The sequence below is a fragment of the Hemicordylus capensis genome, chromosome 4 (genome assembly GCF_027244095.1).
Source record: "Hemicordylus capensis ecotype Gifberg chromosome 4, rHemCap1.1.pri, whole genome shotgun sequence".
NCBI lineage: Eukaryota > Metazoa > Chordata > Lepidosauria > Squamata > Cordylidae > Hemicordylus > Hemicordylus capensis.
In genome coordinates this window covers 83,209,260-83,232,198 of record NC_069660.1, presented here as the reverse complement: position 1 = coordinate 83,232,198, position 22,939 = coordinate 83,209,260, and the positions used below count along the sequence as shown (strand labels likewise).

The 22,939-nt window shown below is 46.7% G+C and overlaps 1 protein-coding gene across 11 annotated transcripts in view; it reads right to left on the bottom strand.

The window, feature by feature from the left end:
* ST3GAL3 (ST3 beta-galactoside alpha-2,3-sialyltransferase 3) overlaps positions 1 to 22,939 on the bottom strand; it is a 341,725-nt gene that overhangs the window by 6,198 nt on the left and 312,588 nt on the right. For 10 of the 11 annotated variants that reach the window (XM_053249782.1, XM_053249779.1, XM_053249786.1 and 7 more), the window contains one exon: positions 12,103 to 13,635. The exons of the other annotated variant lie outside the window; for it this stretch is intronic. In XM_053249782.1, the coding sequence (XP_053105757.1) occupies positions 13,546 to 13,635 (90 nt within the window). In that variant the 3' untranslated portion in view covers positions 12,103 to 13,545. Of the gene's footprint in view, positions 1 to 12,102; positions 13,636 to 22,939 lie in introns of those variants that run through there. 11 annotated transcript variants of the gene reach the window in all.

Below are 22,939 nucleotides of genomic sequence, written 5' to 3'. Positions count from 1 at the left end.
TGCTATATTCCCATTGAAGCCTACAAAACAACTTGTAAAGTGAAAATTCTGACATTGAAGAAATAGTCACAAAAACTGAACTGGCATCAAATGTAGTAATTGTCACAGACAATGTCAGGTTTAACAGAATTTCTGTAGAAAATGCCTGAAGGCAACAGTGTCAAGATCCCAGCCAAGAAGACCAGACAAACAGTAGACAGCAGTGGCTCCTTCCAGTATAAGCCACTAGACACTCCAGCAGTTGGTTCTCCAAAGTGGAGGGAAGGCAAGGAGCAGCAAAATCAGCTGGAGAAACACACTCTCCCTTTTGAACCCTCTGTAGTATTTTCACAATTCCAATGTATAATTTGGTTGCCTTGGGCAAATTATGCTCTCCCTTGAAATTATTCTCAGTTCCATATCTGTAAAATGTAGGGCTGCAACCTTTTTAACAATTAACTGGTTTGATTAATCAATTAAAAAATAAACTTCTGATTGACTAAAAAGGTGCCCCAATTAATTGGGCAGATTCTTTAAAAAGTATTATTTTTAATACAAGTACTTATAAAAACTGAGATGGCAAGCACTATCTTAGAGCATTCCTCCTTCTCCCTCATACAGGAGAGCATATATCTGCTAAGATGATGCTTGATGCACACATGTGCATCATCTGAAGACAAATAATAATCTGTGCCATAAAACTTTTGTTTTGATTCATATGCAACTTTTAATTGATTAATCAACCAACCAAAACACATATGATTAGCTGACTAAGATTTCTTTAACTGGATGACAGCTCTAATAAAATGGGAAGGATAATGGTCTACATCAAAGAGACACTGAATAAATTAAGATTGATAAAGCAATATGAACACTCAATTTTACTTTTCAATACATGCAACTGAATTAACATGTGCAAATGAGCAATGGCTGGTTTCTTCTTCCTCCTTAGCTCAGGGCTGCCGGAGGGCCGGGGGAGGAGCATTCATTCCTGATGCCTGCTCCTCTTCTGTGATTGCACTAGGAAGATACATGGCAAATAAGATGGAAGGGGCATGCCCTGAGAGGCAGCTGAGATCCAGTTGTACTAGTATAGCAGAGCTTTTGTGACACAGATGGGCAGAGATCGCAGAAAGAGAGTTCAACACATATATTACTCTGCCATTACAAGCACAAAAGTGGCAGTGGATCTGTTTCCACTTTGAGAAAACATGACTACAGCTATCTGGGGAAGAGCCTGGTGTAACTGCATTCTTAAACACAGGTCAGGAGAATGTGATAGGCTCAGCACAGCCCCTTATAGCACAGGAACCAGTAACAGCATCATCTTAATCCACTGGTAGTGCATCATTCCTGAGAAGCTCATCCACAGCCTTACTGTCTGTTGTGGCTTGATTGTCAGTGGGAGACCCAGTACTATGCAGGATGGTGGAGCCCTATTTCCCCCACCCTGTGACTCATTCACACTCTCTTTGGACATACCGTATTTTACGGACTATAAGACGCTACGGACTATAAGACGCACCTTAATTTTAATCCAGTTTTTCAGAGTTTTAACATATTAAACTGTTAAAACATATAAGACGCTCCTGAATTTTGGGGGATATTTTTCGAGGAAAAAAGTGAGTCTTATAGTCCATAAAATACGGTAACTCATCCAGGCTGTGAGCAGTGATGGGTTACATATTATTTAGAAATCCTTATAATGCTATCTCAGAATTATCTCAGTGATTAATTTGGATCAAATGTTTTTCTGGAACTCTGTAGCATTTGCTGCTAATTTGCAGCTGTCTGTTCCTGCCTCTTTTCACCAGGGAAAGTGCGGTCTACGGGAGGCTATGCTGCAATGCTAGCTGCACAGAGATGGAAGTTAAAGTGACCTTAGTCCCAGTTCAAAGTGGGCTGACTGTCACGGCAGGGGATGGGGAGAACACTTGGGGACAAATCTGTCCCAATCCTAGAGATCTTTCTTATCCTGTTTACACGAAGCATCAGAGTATATGAATAGATAAAATGTGGATGGAGATGTAGTTCTGCAAACACCTGCATTAGATGCTTAGCATACCTGAGGTGTGCAATTTCTGAAAACAGAACCTGGAGGTTAATGTGGGGGGAAACAAGTAAGAGAAAGTGAACAATCCAAGACTGTGAAAAGGCTTGCAGGTCATACTGTAAGCAGAGAAACACCATGTAGAAAGTTGAGCCAGTCTATGATCAAGAGCACAGGGAGCCAGAGAAGGGACTAAGCAGACATTTTAAAGATCACTTTCCCATTGCTGAGGGGAAGAACATTGGAAGCTGCCTTATATTCAGTCAGACCACTGTGGAACTGGAAAGGTGCAGAAGAGGGCAACCAACATGACCAGGGGCCTGGGGAACCTTCCTTATGAGGCAAGGCTACAGCATCTGGGGCTTTTTAGTTTGCAAAAGAGGTGACTACAGGGAGACATGGTCGAGGTGTGTAAAATTATGCATATAGTAGAGAGAGTGGACAGAGATAAATTTTTCTCCCTCTCTCACAACACTAGAACCAGGGGTTATAGCCCATTAAATGGATGGCCAGGAAATTTTGACAAAAGAAAGTATTTTCCCCACACAGTGCATAGTTACTCTATGGAATTCTCTGCCATGGGATGGGGTGATGGCCACTACCTTGGATGGCTTTAAAAGGGACTTGGACAAATTCTTGGAGGATGGGTCTATCAATGGCTACTAGTCTGGTGGCTATAGGACACCTCCAGTCTCCAAATACCAGTTGCAGGGGAGCAACAGCAGGAGAGAGGGTGTGCCCTCAGCTCTTGCCTGTGGGCTTCTCAGAGGCATCTAGTGGGCCAGTGTGCAGGATGTTGGACTACATAGGCCTTGGGCCTGATCCAGCAGGGCTGTTCTTATGTTCACCTAGCTCAGTATTGTCAAAACTGATTGGCAGTGGCTCTCCAAGGTTTCAGGAAGGAGTCTTTCCTCATTCTCATTTTTTACACAGGGATTTCAGCTCGCATCTCCTCCGGATGGTGTGTGTTCACATATCGGCCAGATTCACCCTGAAGTCCCTGCAAGCTATTGGAAAGAACTTCACAAATAATTCAGGTTTTTCATTGCAAGTTAGCCCGACCTATATCCAGGGTAAAAAAATCCACTTTTTGAGTCAGTGATTTTGGGCAACATCGAACTCGCAGTAAAGCTGTGGTAAAGCCTGCTGTGTGAAGAACACCCTGGAGATGCCAAGGACTGAGCCTGGGACCTTCTGCGCCACTGGGCTGTGCATCCCCCTAGGATGGGGTTGGATTGACTTTGGTAGAGGCTGCAGAAGAACAAAAACTGAAATCCAATAAACCCAGGGGGGAAATGTTCAGATAAAAATGCAAGTGGGGACAAAAATAACAGTTTTAAAGCACTTGCTGCTGGGGGAAAATGAGATACTCTTATAAACATTTCATTTGGGATTCTGCAACAGTAACTATGTGCCCAGGTTTTTCTTTTGTGCCCATGTGTGAAGAAGCAGCAGGAAAAAAATTGATCATTTCAAATGGCTCCGTGTGAACTACACTGTCACATGCCTGCTTGTGATGCCATTTGTAGTTAGGAAAGGAACATAGGAAGCTGCCATATACTGAGTCAGACCATTGGTCCATCTAGCTCAGTATTGTCTACTCAAACTGGTAGTGGCTTCTCCAAGGCTGCAGGCAGGAATCTCTCTCAGCCCTATCTTGGAGAAGCCAGGGAGGGAATTTGGAACATAGATGCTCTTTCCAGAGCGGCTCCATCCCTTAAGCGGAATATCTTACAGTGCTCACACGTATAGTATCCCATTCATGCTACCACAAGACCAGCTCGCTACCACAAGACCAGCTCTCCTCTCCTAGTTGTGTCTCCAACTACAGTGTGGATAGATGGGAGATTAGCACATGCCAAATGTAGGCATATGGTCTGTCTTGCACTGGCTGAGCTGGTGCTGCACATCTCGCAGAGATACAGGGTCTTCTGTTGGCAACTAGGCTGTGTCACTTTGCCTCTAGGTTGTGTCACTAGAGATTGGAGCATTGGTACTCACCGTGAAGGCTTCTTCTGGCTGCCGTTGTAGAGGACAACTCCCTGGGTTATCATCCCATGCTCGCTCCAGGGCAGGACGTATGCTAATTCTAAAGCTATAAAAGTAGCCGGATGGTAACCCCACCCAGTTCTTGTAGTCAGCCAAGCTTCGAACGGAAGGCAACCTCAATAACACACATATATGAGTAGAAAAAGAGCTAGTAAACGGAAACAGGTAAACCAACAGGTAAACAAACAGGTAAAAAACAACAACAGGTAAACCAACAGGTAGAAAAAACAGCAGGAAGATAGAGCCCCATCCCCCCAGGAGTCTGGGACCGCATAGGGAGGGTCGAGTTGTCCTCTACAACGGCAGCCAGAAGAAGCCTTCACGGTGAGTACCAATGCTCCATTCTCGGCTGCCGTGTGAGGACAACTCCCTGGGGACATACCAAAGCCAGGTGACCCAGGGTGGGGGTCCCAGGCTACTGAGGGGGAAGGACATGTTGCAGAACCCTTCTGCCAAAGGCAGCCTGAGCGGAGTGCATAGTGTCCATCTTGTAGTGCCTGGTGAAGGTGGACGGGGACGCCCACGTGGCCGCTCTGCAGATCTCCTCCCACGGGGCATTGGTGGAAAACGCTGCTGAAGTGGAGGCCGCTCTAGTTGAATGTGCCGTGATTCGCGTGGGTGGAGGCAAGTGCTGGGTCTCGTATGCCAAGGAGATGCAGGCCCTGATCCAACGACCGATGACAGCTAAGGAGACCTTTTGGCCCATGGAGGCCGGTAGGAAGGAGACGAATAACGAGTCCGTCGTCCTGAAGGAGGCAGTTCTTTTAAGGTAGGTCTTTAAGCAGCGGCGAACATCCAACTTATGCCACTCCTTCTCCCTGGGGTGGACGGGCTTGGGACAGAAAGAGGGCAGGACCAGGTTTTGAGACCTGTGGAACATGGAGGCGACCTTAGGGAGAACTGAAGGGTCCGGGATTAAGGTTACTGAATCGGCAGAGAATATACAGAACCTGGGGTTGGAGGACAGTGAGGCTAATTCTGAGATCCTCCTGGCCGAGGTGACGGCCACCAGAAAGGCCAACTTCAGAGAGAGAAGGCGTAAAGAAATGGACCTAATCGGTTCAAATGGAGGCTTGTGAAGGACCCGCAGGACTTTGTGGAGGTCCCACGTGGGGAACCTATGTACTACAGGAGGGGATGTTAGCGATGCTCCACGCAGGAAACGCTTCAGGTGGGCATGGGACAAGAGAGGCTTGCCCTTGAATGGTAGCAGGAGAGGAGCCAAGGCCGAAGCGTGCCGCTTGATGGTATTGGCCTTAAGGCCCTTGTCAAGGCCGTCCTGTAGGAATTGTAGCAGCTCGGGTAGGGAACATGCCCTCGGAGTCAGGTGTCTGTTTCTGCACCATCTGAGGAAAACTCTCCAGGTGCACTGGTAAATGCGGTGAGTGGAAGAGCGTCTGGAGGCCATCAGTGTGTCGAGAACGCTCTGGGAGTAACCGAAGCCCCCTAGCAGCTCCCGTTCAAGAGCCAGGCGGCAAGCTGGAACCAGGCGGGATCTGGATGGAGTACTGGGCCCTGCGAGAGCAGGTCTGCGGAGATGGGAAGCAGAACTGGAGGCCCGGTTGCGAGGTTCAGGATGTCTGGGAACCACGGCCTGCGGGGCCAATGAGGGGCCACCAGAATCACCCTGGCCCCCAGGAGCCGAATGCGCCTGAGAAGTCTGGCCAGAAGCGGAAGTGGTGGGAAGGCGTAGAGGAGGGTCCTTGGCCAGGGAGCCGTCATGGCATCTGTCTGTTCCGCCTGTGGGCACTGGAACCGGCTGAAGAACCGCGGAAGTTGGGCGTTGCTGGGAGAGGCAAACAGGTCGACTTGAGGGGTTCCCAGTCTTCTGGACAGGAATGAGAAGGCTCTGCGGCTCAGGGTCCATTCGGCTGGGTGGATGTCCTGCCGGCTCAGCCAGTCCGCTTGTACGTTCAGTTCTCCCTTCAGGTGGACTGCTGATAGGGAGGACAGGTGAGATTCGGCCCAGCGGAGGAGCAGAACTGCTTCCTGATGAAGGGAGCGAGACCTGGTGCCGCCTTGCCGGTTGATGTGTGCTTTTGCTGTCACATTGTCGGTCTGGACCAGGACATCCTTGCCCCTCAGTGCAGGTAGGAAGGCTTGAAGGGCCAGGCGAATCGCACGGAGCTCCAACCAGTTCATGCTGTGGCCCGACTCCTCGGGGGACCATCTGCCCTGGGCCGACTGAGAAAGGCAGTGAGCTCCCCATCCCCGAAGGCTCGCATCCGTGGTGATGAGAATTCGAGGGAGATCCAGAAAGGGCTTGCCGGCCCCTAGGTTTCTCTTGCAGAGCCACCAGCGGAGCGAGGAGCGCACTTCTGGAGACAGTTGAACCCTCCTGGACGACCTGGAGGAAATGTCCTCCTGGAAGGGGAGGAGAAACCATTGGAGGCAACGGAGATGCAACCTTGCCCAGGGGACAGAGTCGATGGAGGAAACCAGTAGACCCAATAACTGAGCCAGCTGAAGGACGCGAGGCCTGCTGGTCGCCAGGGTCTTTGATGTCATGGACCAAATCTTGAGTCTGCGTTCCTCTGGAAGAAAGAATCGGTCCCTTTGGGTGTCCAGGACTACTCCTAAGTGCTGGAGACGGAATGTAGGCGACAGGTGGCTCTTGGCGTAGTTGACCTGGAAGCCGTGGGACGTCAGGGCCTCTAGGGTGATCTGGACGTCCCGTTCTGCATGGTTTCGCGACATCACGATCAAATCGTCCAAGTAAGCCGAGAGGCGGACCTTTTGCAGGCGGATGTAGGCTACTAGAGGAGCCAGCACCTTTGTGAATGTCCTTGGGGCCGAGGAGAGCCCGAATGGGAGGGCACGATACTGATAATGTGCTCCCCTGTAACAGAATCTGAGGAGATGACGGGATAAAGGGTGAACAGGAACGTGTAGATAGGCCTCTGTCACATCCACTGATGCCATCAGGTCCCCGTGTTGTAGGCTCTCCGCGATGGAGCGGAGAGTCTCCATACGGAACCTGCGCTTGCGTACCCATCGGTTTAAGGATTTTAGATCGAGGACCGCCCTGTAGGAGCCGTCCCGCTTGGGCACGGTGAATAAGATTGAATAAAGCCCTTGACGGTGCTCTTGAGGGGGAACTGGCTCTATGGCTGCGATGGCTAACAGGTGGTCTATGGCCTGTTGAAGGATTCTGTGTCTTGTGGAAGAACGAGAAGTTGGGGTGGGCCGAAACCTGTGTAATGGGGGGCCTGACAACTCTATTAAGTACCCCTCTAAAATTGTTTTCAGGACCCATTTGTCTGTGGTGGACGCCTCCCAGGCATGGTAAAAGTGGGAGAGGCGACCTCCTATCTTTAAAGAGTCACTGTGCTTGACGTGGTTTAAACTGCTGGCCTGGCTGGGCTCTCGAATTGGACTTGGCGGGGAAGTTACCCTTTGGCCAATTGGGGCGCCTAAATCTGTTGTCTCGCTCGTGGGGGCGAAAGGAGGGGCGAAAGGAACGAAATTGGTGCTGCTGAGGCTGACCCCTACGAAAGGGGCGCCGCTCGTCCCTCCTGGTTGTGCTGGGAAGGGTCAGCTTTCTATCCTTGGATTCAATGAGGATGTCCTTAAGGGCTTCATCCCCAAAGAGCTTAGTGGCTGAGAAGGGGACTGCCGCTAAGTTGGCTTTTGATGCTGCATCAACCTGCCAGTGGCGGAGCCAGAGGGTTCGCCTAGCGATCACATTAGTAGCTGTAGCTCGGGCCCCGAAACGTACTGCATCCAGGGTGGTGTCAGCAATGTAGGCTTGTGCCTTCTGGAGCTTTAGGGCAATCTGGCGGGACCTGGCTGGATCTGGGGGAGGCGACTGAAGCAACTCATCGGTCCAGAGCAGTGCTGCCCGAGAAATGATGGAGGCGGCTATGGAGGCTCTGATAGAAAGAGAGATACAATCGTTATTTCTCCTTAACTGTACTTCGATTCTCTTTTCGGCGGGATCCTTCAGCGTTGACTCTCCATCTCGTGGGAGGACCGCACGAGAGGTGAGGGCTGAGACGTGAGCATCTACTGGAGGCGTTTGGAGTTGTGCAGCTGCTGAGGGGATGAACGCGTAGTGCTTATTAGCTAAGGAAGAGACCTTCTTCTGGACCGCTGGTGCTTGCCACTCCTGCTGGAGAACCTCTGAGAAGGTATTTGGCAAGGGAAACAGGAGCTCTGGTGAAGAATGTGTAGGTAATACCAGAGATTCCTTGGAGGGAGCAGCCCCAGGATGCAAACCCTCAATATCGAGACCCAGGGTGCGCATGGCCTTAACAAACAATGTGGAGAAATCGTCAGATGGAAAAAGGCGCTTAAATTGAGGGGTGGATTCCTCCATCCCTGCCTGTCCATCAGACCACTCCCCTTCTTCCCTGGAATCGTCCCCCAAGTCTGCCAGATCAGGGCAAACCCCCTCTGTAAGGGCAGTATCAGCTTGGCCCACGGGGGAACGAGGCAGGGCAGGGACCCTCCCTAGGTGGGTAGGGGACTCTGGGCCCGTGTCTTCTGAGGAGTGGGCTGGGGCAGGGCGTGTGGCAGTGGGGCTGGGCTCCCTACGCCTCTTCTGCAGCCCCTTGCGGCCCTTCCGCCTCTTTCTGTGGGATTTCCCATGTGGGGTGGAGTCAGAATCGGAAGAGGAGGGGGAGGAGGGGGAGGGCGATCGCCTCCCTCGCTTACGGCCCCTCTTTCCCGCCTTGCGCTGATGCAGGGCTTGCGAGAGCAGATCACTGATCCAGGTTTTCCAGCTCTCCGGCATCTCTGGCCCTGGGGCTGCAGAGGAGGGGGGAGGGGGAGGGGCCGCTCCCTGGTCTCCTGCCGGGGCCTGCGCTATTGGTACCAGCAGGGGGGGGCTATTCGATGGGGAAGCCTGAATAGGGGCCATGGAGAGGGGCTGCCTGCTCTCGGGAGCTCCCGTTCCGCCAGGGGACTGCCGCTCACACTCACCCTCCTCGGTCTGTGCGATGCCCTCCTCCTCCTCTCCCGAGGAGCTGGTGGCCTCCGAGGAACGGGCCGCTGTGAGCAGTTCCAACACTTGGGCTCTCCTGCGCCGCCGCTGGGCCCTCGCCTGCTCTGCCTCCTCGAGGGACGAGCCAAGATGGCGCCCTTCGCTCTGTGCGCCCGCCCGCGCACCGGCAGCAGCATGCCGGTCTTTCCTTGAGGCGCCCGCCCCCGCAGAGGGGGGCGGTGCTGCCGAAGTGCCCTCGCCCGGGGGGGACGCGGTGGTCCTGGGCATGGCTGCAGCGTGTCTAGCGGCGGCCGCGCTCGCAGCGGAGCGGTCCGCCTTTGCTGCTTGGGTCTTTTGCCTCTCCGCCCGTGATCGGAGTCCCTGCAGGCACGGCTGCGGCTGCTCCATGGCAGAAGGGGGGAGAGGGAGGGGGAAGGTCTGGACAGCAAGCGGGGAGCGGAGGACTGAGTAAATAGGCTGAGCAAACGAGCGGGAGTGGGGTGGAGATTGAGGCTCGGCAGGGAACCCTTTTTGAAGAAATGCCTTTTTTTTTTTTTTTTAAAGATGAGGGAGAGGGAAGGAGGGCAGCCGAGGAGCCAAGGAGAAGGGAGAGGCGTAAGCAGAGGAAGGAGCAAGTTAAAAGGAGACTTATCTGAGGAACGAAGCAAGGCTGAGTATCCTTTCCTGGAGCGTTAGCAGGACGAAAAGAACTGGGTGGGGTTACCATCCGGCTACTTTTATAGCTTTAGAATTAGCATACGTCCTGCCCTGGAGCGAGCATGGGATGATAACCCAGGGAGTTGTCCTCACACGGCAGCCGAGAACTATCTATTCTTCTTCACTCCAAGATTTCCTTCTGTATGTTTGGCTCTCTTCTTTTCTCACACAACCACACATCTCTATGTTTCCTATCCAGCAGCAATCTCTAACTCAATGAAAGTCTTGCCACACCTGCAAAAACAGGAACAGAATCCTCCTCTAGTCCTGGAACCATATCGACAATTTTTAATTGGATGGTCAGCTGCACTAACAGTATTTTCTGTTAGTGACACCCATCTCTCTCTCTCTCTGATACACATATGCATGCACACAGAGAAAGAAATGCACAGGTATATATATACACTCAATCCAGATGCTGCAATAGGTTGCCCAGACAACTGAGCAAGCAGAGTGCTTCTAGAGCTGGTGCAGTAATTACTACTTCTGCCATCAGATACTTCCCACTGTCACACTTGTCCTCCAGTGTTCTCTCTAATTTTTTTCACCTGTGTGTGGAATGAGTTTTGTTCTGGGTGGCAGTATCACGGCAAAGTGTGCGCACGTGCATACAGAGTGGGACCTTCCTGATTCAACCTGAGCAGGATCTAAAATTAACTGATTGGACATCAAAAAATGTGTGAGCGCATGCACGTGCATATGCCTTAGAGGGAACAGTGTTGTCTTCCTTCGTGAAGCCCTATGCCAACTCAGAAGGCCTATGTCTGATTGACATAACTTATGGATATCAACCTGAGAACTGAGGAAAATTGGGCCAAACTGGTACAACTACGAGTTGTAGAACTAAGAGTCCAAAGGTTAAACTAGGCCAGCATTCTGTTTCCCACAGTGACCAGATGCCCATGAGAAGCCCCAAGTTGGACTTGAAGGCAACAACCCTCACCCAACGCTGCTCCCCATCAGCTAGTATTCAGTGGTTTCCTGCCTCTAAATCTGAAGGTTCCATACAGCCATTTAAGAGCTATTAATAGACCTTTCCTCCATGAATTTGCCTAATCTCCTTTTTACAGCCATCTAAGCTAGCAGTCAGCACCACATCTTGAGGCAGCAACTTTTATAGATCATGCACTGTGTGAAGAAAGGCCAGCTAATACCTCACCCCACACCTTCTTAGTCTTTGTTGAATAGAGTCTACCAATGACTATGTGGGTCAAGAAACAGAGCACTCATCCTGCCCTACAAGGATCCATCATTCAAGCCAGACACACTTCAATGCACACAAGGGAAGTACTGCTAGGCTCAACTCTCAGCCAGAACGCAACACCTTGTGTCTTTGGGGTCAATGAAATGTGAAAGCATTACCATTCTGGATTCACAGCCTTGAGCAGTTCTCTTGAAAAAGGTCAGCATGGGGACTGGCTCAGGTTAGGCCTTATGCCATGCACGAGTTGCACCATTCCATAATTAGGTTCTTACCTTTCCAAATGTCCCTGAAACCTACTGCCTTTTCTTTGCTGTATGAGAGGGTACCCCGAGTCCATGCTAACAGCTTCCCTGCACAGCCCGCGACAAGAAACAGCGGGGGAGAGAGATCAAGAGAGAGATCTCCACACTGCATTCAGGTGTGTGCCCTTGGCATACAGGTGAAACTCGGAAAATTAGAATATCGTGCAAAAGTCCATTAATTTCAGTAATGCAAATTAAAAGGTGAAACTGATATATGAGACAGACGCATTACATGCAAAGCGAGATAAGTCAAGCCTTAATTTGTTATAATTGTGATGATCATGGTGTACAGCTCATGAAAACCCCAAATCCACAATCTCAGAAAATTAGAATATTACATGGAACCAAGAAGACAAGGATTGTAGAATAGAACAATATCGGACCTCTGAAAAGTATACAGTGTACTGTGCTTGATTGGCCAGCAAACTCGCCTGACCTGACCCCATAGAGAATCTATGGGGCATTGCCGAGAGAAGGATGAGAGACATGAGACCAAACAATGCAGAATTGCTGAAGGCCGCTAATGAAGCATCCTGGTCTTCCATAATACCTCATCAGTGCCACAGGCTGATAGCATCCATGCCACGCCGCATTGAGGCAGTAATTGCTGCAAAAGGGGCCCAAACCAAGTACTGAATACATATGCATGCTTATACTTTTCAGAGGTCCGATATTGTTCTATTCTACAATCCTTGTCTTCTTGGTTCCATGTAATATTCTAATTTTCTGGGATTGTGGATTTGGGGTTTTCATGAGCTGTACGCCATGATCATCACAATTATAACAAATTAAGGCTTGACTTATCTCGCTTTGCATGTAATGCGTCTGTCTCATATATCAGTTTCACCTTTTAATTTGCATTACTGAAATTAATGGACTTTTGCACGATATTCTAATTTTCCGAGTTTCACCTGTATATGAGATGAGAACTCTTCAGGTCTGACTGCATGAGGGGTTAATTTTGTCCAGATTCACACTCCCTCTCAGTTCAAGGAAAGGCAACTTAATTCATTTAAATGCACTGTTAGGTCTCACACTGATGCAAAATATACTTTAGGATAGGAGGGGTTAGTAACATCTGAAAATGCCTCTCAGGTGCACATATCCTTAAATAAGTGATGTCACTCCACCCTTCCCATGATTTGGTCACTTTGCACAATATATTTCCAACCTTGCTGACACATATGGAACAAATGTGTGCAAATACTGCATCTGAAACTAAGGACAAAGGAGTAACAAACACATCCTTACTCCTTTAAAAAAGGTTCAGAAGAATCTTGAAACAACTTGAGAAAAACAAGATGAGGAAACAACTTGAGAAAAACACTGGACATATGGAGGCTATCAAGCAAAGTAGCTGCCAGCCAGGTAGTTTCTACTACCGTTTTCATAGGACCTTAAACACTATCAAGGTAATAGTCACTTAAACTAGAGTAGAACAGAATGAGTGAACATTTCCTGGCAGCATTCATTGCTAAACACTGATGGATTTTCGTATCTTAGGACAATTTCTCACCTGATCAAAAAATAAATTATTCCCTCCCCCAAAACAAAGTATAGAGCTCTTCAAAACCATGATGCAGATATTGGGTTAACTCCCAGTACAGACTGTGGCCAGACAGGTAGACATTCCCCGCCCTCCGCATAATGAGTTAGCCTCTGTGAACAATGGCTGAAAATGCAGCCAGGAGCATGTTGGCAGCAGTGGCTGCCCCATGAGAAGCAAGGAGTCTGAAGATCCAACAGGCCTCTCAATTACTCCATCTAGGGCAAAGAGAGGCCACAATACCTTTAAATTATAGCAGCACCAACAGCAGACAAGTCTTGGACGGATGCAGACCCTGAAAAAGGGCCATGACTGGCACAGAGGCAGGTTAAGTGCAGTGTCCGGTCAGGTGTCCCACGGGGCTTGAGCACAAGCCTGCTCCACTTTGCACCTTGGTATGTTAATGTGATTCTCCAAAGTCTCTTTATAAAAAATAACACGTCGTACATTCAAGCACTACTGCCTCTGGCCTGGCTCCTGTTCCCATTTGGCACATTTTGTTTTGTTCCACCGGGCTATCTTTGTTCTCTCCAGTGATGTTCCATCTCAAACATGAGATCCACCTGCAGTTCTGAGTGTGGGACCTGCCCCCTCAGGCCAATAGCTGCTGATTCCCCAGCAGCCCTGATGCAGGTTGACAGAAAAAGCCAGAAAGACTTTCCAAGGGCGCTGTGCGTCTCTAAGAAGCTGGGATTCTTGCCAAGGACCTCTTACTGCCCTTGTTCTCAGCTGTATGCTTGTAGCTCTGCCCTTCAGCACAATGGCTGAGCCTCCTCAGATTCCACTGGTGAGGTCTGTGATGACTCGAGCTTTCACCAGTTTTCGTAGGAACTCTTTCTCCCGTTGGATGTTGTGCGTCCAGGACTACAGCAGGCGAGAGAAAAGGAGTCAGGGAGAGAAGAAAGGAAAGGGAGGAAAAAGTCAATTACTGTCCTCGTCCAGGTTTCTATATTTCTGTCTGTGGTCCTAAGGCTCTGATCACAGAGGCCAAGCCATATACAGCCCCAGGGTTGATTTGATTTAAATTGCTTCACAGGAGGACTCAATTTTAATGATTTCAATCACTAGCCAGGAAGATTCTATTTAATCCGCATTTTCTAGTAAAAATATATATTCTTGTTGTCTAAAGTAACCCAAATACATTTTCAGGAATAGACGTAGGTTTCATTTTTAGAAGGGAGGTACAGACTATAATAAGTGCACATATCTCATAATGCTGTTTCATTCGGACAACCAGGCCTTGCATTTCTTTGTTTCAGTGTTTGCATTTTGCACACATGTCTGTTTTATCCACAGGTACAAACTTCATTAAAATATTTCCAAATGGGGTCTCTTTTATAACCTGTTGCCATGACAGGTGTTTCCCTTCTGCAGTGGAGGATACACTCAGAAAAGTGTATCCTCAGGGTCTGCATGAATATGTTCTGTTCACTTTTGTTTTCACTTTCTATTCCCCTCCCCTATCCCTTGCACTTATATCCAGCCTTCTCCTCCTTGCTCATCTACTCCATTACCCCAAATCCTCTATTCATTCATTGGCCTTCTTTAGCCTGATTCAGACATTATGCTGTATGTCTGTAAACTTGATTCAGACATTATGCCTGATTCAGACATTATGCTGTATGAGTGTACAGATGTCTGTAAACTTGTAAACATGTTTATATGAATGACTGTACCTGTGTTCATTTTAAAAGTGAACCTGGATACAGCCCCTTCAAATGGTACATGGTACAGATAGGAAGTGTATGTAATGCATTCAGCATAACATATGAATGACTGTGCCTGTGTACATATCTGTACCTGTGTACATTATATGCTCATTGTACTAGTGTTGAACATAATGTGTGAATGGGCCTGGTGTTTGTAGACTTTTAGAGAGTGGGGGGCAAGGGCTTGATTGTATGTGCATGCTGCATGTACACCACCTGCAGAATAGGATTGATCAGGTCTGTTATCTCTCATCCCCATATACTGCTGTCAACAAGTTCATAGAATATAACTAGAAGTTATGATTAGTATTCATGATGATATCTTTGACCTAGGTTCTTTTTTTTATGAATTAAAAAAATCTGGTTTAGATTTTAAAAATCCAATTTAAATTTTAAAAAATCAATTTTTTTTAAAAAAAGCATATATTTTTATAAACTCTGTACAGCCCACAGGTCAAGAGTGTGCCCTCTACAAGCTTCCATCAAAAAGAAAAAGGGGGAAAGAAAGCATTCCAATCAAGACCTGAATAGGGTTCTCCCTCCTCCTTCCTCTACTAGAAGGAATAACTATGCCCAAAGGACCTTGCTCAGTCAATCTAAAGAATACAAGAGTATTAGACTAAGAGGTCATTGTGGAAAAATGAAATATTTCAGGCACTAAGGTTGCATACTTGAGTTCATATATTATGGATTATGTGCCTCAACATATTAATCACCTTCTTGTTTTCATAAGGTACTTCAAGTGGCAAAACAGCAGACACTCTCTTCATTTCACTATGCGGGGGGTGGGGGGGCTTTTCCATCTGCATTTGTTATTCTGCAAGGAGGGAGCCAAATTTATTTTCAATTAACTGAAATAAAAAAGATATAATCTTGGCCTTATATACAGTGGGGATATGAAATGAGGAGTTGCTACCTTCAGAATGTTCTACATACAAGTCAATGTGGGAATTCAACTTTCTATTCAAGCTTTTTGTTTTGTTTCTAAAACTCAGACACATGTAAACAATTAAAGTATCTCCATCTACATGTTTTAATGAAGCCATGTAAATATATTCAGTCTGATCCAGCAATTTCATACAGGGTGTGTGAACCTCAGTACACATCCAGCATTCCCCCAGACCTATTCATTTCAGTGGAACCAACGGATGTGCATGCACATTCCTTTTGGACATTCCATATGTTCCATGTGCAGCACACATACTGCTAGAAAATAAACTACATTGAGGTCTTTTTAAGGACTTCCAAAAGGACTATCCAGACAAGGCAGGACAGAGCTCTTGCTCGTAAGCATGTATGTCAAATAAGACATGTCAGCCATGGACCAGTAGGTAAGATTTCAATGGGGGAGTTAAGCTGAAATATTTTTTGTGTATTGAAATACATGAAAACTAGGGTAGAACTGCAAATGATGATGAAAACATGGATCTCCTGTGTTTGCTTTTTAATGCTAATGTAGGAGCTGGACAATTTGCATGGAAGAAATGATGGGTGAGAGAGGATGCCTAACCCTTTCCCTGACTACTGATTCCCCCCTGCAAACCCTGCCACCTGGATACCTTTTGTCTGTACCCCTAACACCTGCTACCTGGACAAAGAGGCACCTTTTTAACGTGGTGATTCTCTTTATTTAGCAGGGGGAAAGTAACTGGCCCTATCCACCCCCAGCACAGTATCTCCAGTGACTGTTGCTGGTGTCTCTCTTATGTTTCTTTTTATATTGTGAGCTCTGCAGGGACAGGGAGCCATCATCTTTATTTATTATTTCTCTATGTAAGCCGCTTTGGAAACTTTTGTTGAAAAGCAGTAAATAAATATTTGTTGTTGTTGTTTCCCCCCTTAGATGGGCTCCAAGACTGGAAGTCAACCCTGCTGTGGGAAAAAAAAAATAGCCAGGGTGGGGGGCATTTGCAGGAGAGAATAAACAGATGTGGGAAGGATTAATCACCCCATCTTCCATCCTCGGAGTCTTCCCTACAAATGCTCCTGGCTCTGTATGATATCAGTAAACAAAGGGCTTAGGGACCCAAATTTGCTGAAGAAACATGAAGTTCTACCCTTTAAAGTGCTCAACTTTGGCTAGATTTCACCCTCACATTATCTATTACAAATCTGTTTGTCACATCTGTTATTACTGCATTTGCATTTCTTCAGAATCTGTGATCACAGTAGACTTGGAAATTTGATTTTATTGTCCTCACAGCAGTGAAACATTGTCTCACACAGTGCATGGGTCAGGGAAGGGGGAAAGAGAAGCAGGTGGGAAGCGATAGGCATGCACACAAGAGAGTATGACCAGTGGGAGAGGGAGAAGGGCAGAACAGAAAATTAAGCGAAATGGGGAGCTATGCACATATGAAAGAAAGGGTGGGAGAGCCAGAGAGCATGGAGTGGGCAGGGGGAAGAGAAAGATTCTCCCATAGTCTGCCAACAGCCTAGGGAGGGGTGTGCATAGGTGGAGGATACATGTGTGTACTGGAATTTACCAGTCAATTCACTGGTCAAATTTCTTGTGGTTAAGTTTCCTACGTTCTGCAGTAAGTAAGGTTTACTAAAATATTTTCCTGCTATCTCTTTGTTATATTTTCCTGTTATCTCTGCAACCCCACACATGCATCTAAAGGGGAAAGAGATGCAAAGGCTCTGCCAAAAATACTGGGATTCAACAAAATCCCATTCCAACAGTTTCTCAGGGCACCTGCTAAAAGAAACAGTCCTTTCCTAGAAATCAGTCTTGTGAACATGCCTTACTAATATGGCGATGCAGGGCAATCCACTGGCTTGTAGTTCCCCAGGGGAACTCTACTAAGGTCTCCCTACTAATCAGTGGATTTACTGTCTTCTGGGTCATTTCTTATAACCAATTCAGTTGGATGAGTAAAATAAGGAGCTATCTTCATGCAGTGCCCAAAACTGCAAGGCAAGTGAAGTTAGATTTTTACACCACCCACCCTTCAGCTCCTTCTCTTTGATCTTGTCCTAACCAGCCCCTCTGCAGCATTTCCACTACAAATTCTTCTTGTGCAGAAATAACTGATATGCACTCCAATAACAGGAGTACCTAGACTCTATCAGATTGCTACGAAGGTATTAAAGAATCCCACTGTTAACATGAAGGTATATACTGACCTTTGTGCTAATGTTCACTACTTATCTCTATCCATTTCTGTCACACATTAGAACTCTCCCTTCCTTCTATATCTCGGGCTCCAGAAGCAAAAGATACAAAAGGAAGGGGTTTACCCTGAACCAAGAAGGATCTTCTTACCCAGGTTGTCAGGACTCTCTCCCCTTATATCACTCTGCCTGTGCTACTGCCTGTATTTGCAGCCCCAAATGGTATACTACCAAGGCAACTTCCTTTTCCATTTCATCTACTCCCTGTATGGGATACCAGAAAGTAAACAGAAGCTGAGCTTGAGAATGCTGGGAACTGTACCGTATCTAATAGGTTAATTATGCAGAACATTTCAGACGTGGTTATTACTGGGCCATGAAGACAGCTAATCGCTATCTCGTGCCATAGCTGGCAGGAAGCAAGCAGCAGGGGCAGAGCCGAGGTCATCAGGATGAACTTATACACACTGTTCTCCAGAAAGCTAAAGAGAACCCTTCTAAAATTCCCTTTATCTTCTTTCAATGGGGGTACAATCCACAACCATGGAAGGCACATATCAACTACAACTTTCTCTAAAGCAGTAAAATCCAGATCTTGGAAGCTGATTGTCAGACACGAGCTTGCAGCTTCTTACCAGCATCTTCATCTAACACCACAGTGTTCTTTGCCTTATGGGGTCATGCCAGCTGAGAGGCTATGAGCATATCTTTAACTCTTATGTGCTCCCTAGCACCTTTCTGCATCTACCTATTTATATACAGCTTAAGGCACTGGCCACTAATCAAACATGACTGATCTTCTAACAAAAGAAACAGGCGAAACAAGACATCAATCTGTACAACGGGAGTAAAACTTATTCTGAGATCAAAAAGCCAGTGTTTTACAAGGACAATAAAGAGGAGTGAGGAAATTCCCAGAGGAAGACTTAGGGAGACAGGCATCTTGTTCAGCTGACAGAAACTACCAGCTGGAAAGTGAATGCCAAATAGTCTCTAGCAGTCACAAGGACCAAGTTTAGAAAAGCTGCATATAACTTTATCCATGGGTCCTTGAGCTTCCGTCTCATAACCATGGCTCCAATGTTATATATTGACAGTTGTCTTTCGTTATGATTTTTTTTTTTTACTGCCATCAAAGCAACCACCTTGTCTCTACTCTAGCAACCATGTTAAAGTAACCAATTTCTCTCTGCACAGCCTGTCTCCTGGCACAAGACAAAGACGCAGCAGCCACACCCAATCTGTCTTCACTGCAGAGCCAACATTTGCATTGAACTTGTGCAATTCTAAGCTACCAGAGCTAGGCCATATGCAAATCAGAAGCATAGTTGCCCTGCTAACTTGGCAAAGAGGCACCTTTTAATGTGGTGATTCTCTTTACTTAGCAGGGGGAGAATAACTGGCCCTATCTACCCCCAGCACAATACCTCCAGTGACTGTTGCTGGTTTCTGTCTTATGTTTCTTTTTAGACTGTGAGCCCTTTGGGGACAGGGATCCATCTTATTTATTTGTTGTTTCTCTGTGTAAACTGCTCTGAACCATTTATGGAAGGGCAGTATAGAATTCAAATGAATGAATGAATGAATGAATGAATGAATGAATAAAAAATATCAAGTAAATAAATAATAAATATCAGATCTCCAGAAGCCATTTGATTCAATGGAGCTACACCTGCTGCATCCACAGGAGCATCTGCATTTGTTTTTGTATTAAGGCTGCTATGTTGAGCACCTACTCATGATACCAGTGCAAAGACTGCCCTTTGGCTAATAACAATGGGTTCACTTCCAAGTATGGACACCAAGGACGGCCAGGAAAACAAACAACTGGATCATATAACAAATCAATCCAGAATTTTCACTTGAGGCACAAATGACCAGGCTCAAACTATCATACTTAGGACACATTATGCGAACACCCAGCTCCCTTGAGAAGTCCATAATACTGGGGAACATTGAAGGAAAGAGAAGAAGAGGACGACCAGCAGCAAGGTGGATGGATTCGATTATGACAATGAATGCACCACTGAGAGACCTTAAAGGCGAAGTTGAAGACAGATCATCCTGGAAAGAATCTATCTATGTGGTTGCTAAGAGTCGACACTGACTTGACGGCACTTAATAAATCAATCAAAATCATTTCCAACAAGTAGTTTCACCAGCCTCAAGAAAGGCAGACTGGTTTCAGGGGCCCTGGAAACACCTGTAGCTATTTCTATGATGTAGTAAAGCAGGCAGGAGAGAAGAGGAGACTCATCTACAGCACCAGCTCAGGTTACCAATTATAGAAGAATATCTTACTCAAAATGTCAGATGTAGCTAATCAGGCAAATATAATTGCATTCCTAAGCTTAACTAAGATGGGAAGGTTGAGGATGAGGTGGGGGTGGAAAAAAGGAAGTGCTGCAGTTTCTAAAGAATAAAGAAGACCAAGAAATTGAGGCTTTTGGAATACGACTTGATTATGGATATCATGTGTGAATTTGACAGCCTACAAGCACACATGTGCTACAGAGGAGGGCTCCATCACAGGGGTGGTAATTACTTTGATTACACATCATAAGAACAACCCTGCTGGATCAGGCCCAAGGCCCATCTAGTCCAGCATCCTGTTTCACACAGCGGCCCACCAGATGCCACTGGAAGCCTACAGACAGGAGTTGAGGGCATGCCCTCTCTCCTGCTGTTATTCCCCTGCAACTGGTATTCAAACTCATCCTGCCTCTGAGGCTGGAGGTGGTCTATAACCCTCCGACTAGTAGCCATTGATAAACCTCTTCTCCATGAAGTTATCCAAACCTCTCTTAAAGCCATCCAGGTTGTTGGCTGTCACCACATAGAATTCCACAAGTTGATTATGCGTTGTGTGAAAAATTACTTCCATTTGTTGGTTCTAAATTTCCTGGCAATCAATTTCATGGGATGACCCCTGGTTCTAGTGTTATATGAAAAGGAGAAACATTTCTCTCTATCCACTTTCTCCACACCGTGCATGGTTTTATAGACCACCCATAAGATTGATGGGATTCCCTTCTGGGTCAGCTAGGACTCTTTCTAGTCCAACCTTAGGGTGCTTTAGACCAGTGTTTCTCAACCTTTTTGGAGTCAAGGACTGGTAAATTCTTCATGCACAGTTTCAAGGACCACTACATTCTTCATGTGCAGTTTCCCAGACCAGCAGTTAGTAAAGGAGTTTCAAGTTTATCTATTGGTACTATACTACAGGCGTGCACAACTCAAATGACCTGGTGGGCCAAAACTGACTGTAACTTGGCTTATGGGGGCCAAGGTCAATTTTTAGGGTGCTGATGATTAAAGTAACACTGAATATCAATCAATTAATTAAATCAAATTAAAGTGAAATTAATTAAAATGAATTTAATCAAAACTTAACTTTTGAAGTTCTGGCTAAGATTAATTTAAATTAAAATAAAATAAATTGAATTAAAAATTCTAATAAAATAAATACAATACAATCTGTACAAAATGCATAACAGTAAAATGCATTGTTCTTCCTTTCCACATCTGCCACACTTAACACAGAGCACTTCTAAGGAAAAAAAATTAGAGAAGTTTTTCTCTTAATTTTTGATAAGAAGATTATACTTTGATCCTTCACCACACAGGCTTTCATAAGAAGGAAAGAGAGAAGCAAGATGGGGAAACAGGGGCGTAACAAGGCTGGAGTGGGCCCAGAGACAAAATTTTAAAATGGGCTGCTCGCTGATACACACACACACACACACACACACACACTTCACAATATATAGTCATGTGACTTGCCTCTGGGGGGCCCCTCGAGGCGTGGGGCCCCCCAGGAAGCCACCTCCCCTTGCCTAATAGTAGTTATGCCCCTGCGGGGAAAGAAAGAGGGAAATAATAGGGCAGGCTTGGCGTGAGAGAGAGAAAGGGGCAGGCTTGGCTTGAGAGAGAGAGACACAGAGAGATAGAAAAAGGGAAAGGGGATGGAGCAGGATTGAAGGGAGAGAAAGAAAGAGAAAAGGGTAGAAAAGAAAGAGATGGAAAGAGAATAGGGAGGTCTGGCTTGAGGGAGAGAGAGAAAGTCTCTATAAACTGCTCAGATCTTGCAGAAGGAGCTAGGTAAAGAGGCACAGAAAAAGCAAAATTAGGCAGGAGCCTGAGTAGGCAACAAGGGAATTGACAGGCCTAGGAAAGGATGCTTAGCTGAGGGAGCAGTTGAGGAAGCAGTGGGTGGGAAGAAGGCTAGAGAGAAAATGGGTAGATAAGAGAGGAGCACGTGGCAGGGGACTGCAGAGGTGAGAGAGACTAGAGTTAACTTATTCATTTGAAATAACAAATCTAATCTTAGGATGCAGATGTCTACAGACAATGCTACATTTTCCTGAGATTTAGCATTCTTGTGAGTTCACCCCCATGCAGTAAAATAAAACATTGCCACATGTAGAGATTTGTAGGTCCTCCGCAAGACATATTAACTTTTGAATATGGAATGTGGTTGTGGCACCACCAAATCACCTTCTCATTTTCTCATTGAAAATGACAGTTAAAAGTCATCTTTTGATGACTTCACTACGGCATATTTTGTTGAGTGGACTGGGCAGGAGTGAAATGGATTTAAATGCCAAGGCAGTTAATCTTGTCAAGTTAGGAAGCAGTATCAATTACTAATTTAATTGGCGATCTTGCCAATATTAATTGGCAATCTTGCCAATCATTTGACATCGGTCAGTATCCTGCTACATGGGAAGTTGAAAACAAGAGTCAATGTGGCTGTTGCCCTTCACTTGACATTTGTTGCACAAATGGAACTACAGAAGGAGTTATATGTAGTTCTGGAAATAGATGGTAGACATTTAGCAGCACAACAGTAATGCCTGTTACAGTGGTGTTGTATTAAAAACAATTCTTAAGAAGTATAGGGAACTATTGTCTCATCATAATAATTAGGGCTTTGCTTGCCACTTGTCTTTCCCTGCTGCGAACCTCCATGTATTTTTTAAAATGCCAGTGCTGAGGGGATGGCTGGGGATGGCTGCTGGGTGGGGGATGAGCCAGTGATCCTTCTACCCCGCCCCCCAATGCCTGCTGCCAACCTCCGTGTGGTTTAAAAAAATTCTTCAAAGTCCAGCCGCCGCGCGGCCAAGGGGGATGGCTGGGGGTGTGTGTGGGCCATCCACCCACACACACCCCGGTGGTGGCAGAGCGCAGCGGCAGCAGAGGATACCAGAGCGACGCCGTGGCCTGCCGTCTGGCCCGGCGTCGCTTCCCAACTTCAGGGATGCCTGCGCAGTTAATAGACTTAACTGTGCAGGCGTGCCTTGCAGTTGTGAAGCGACGCCGGGCCAGACGGCAGGCCACAG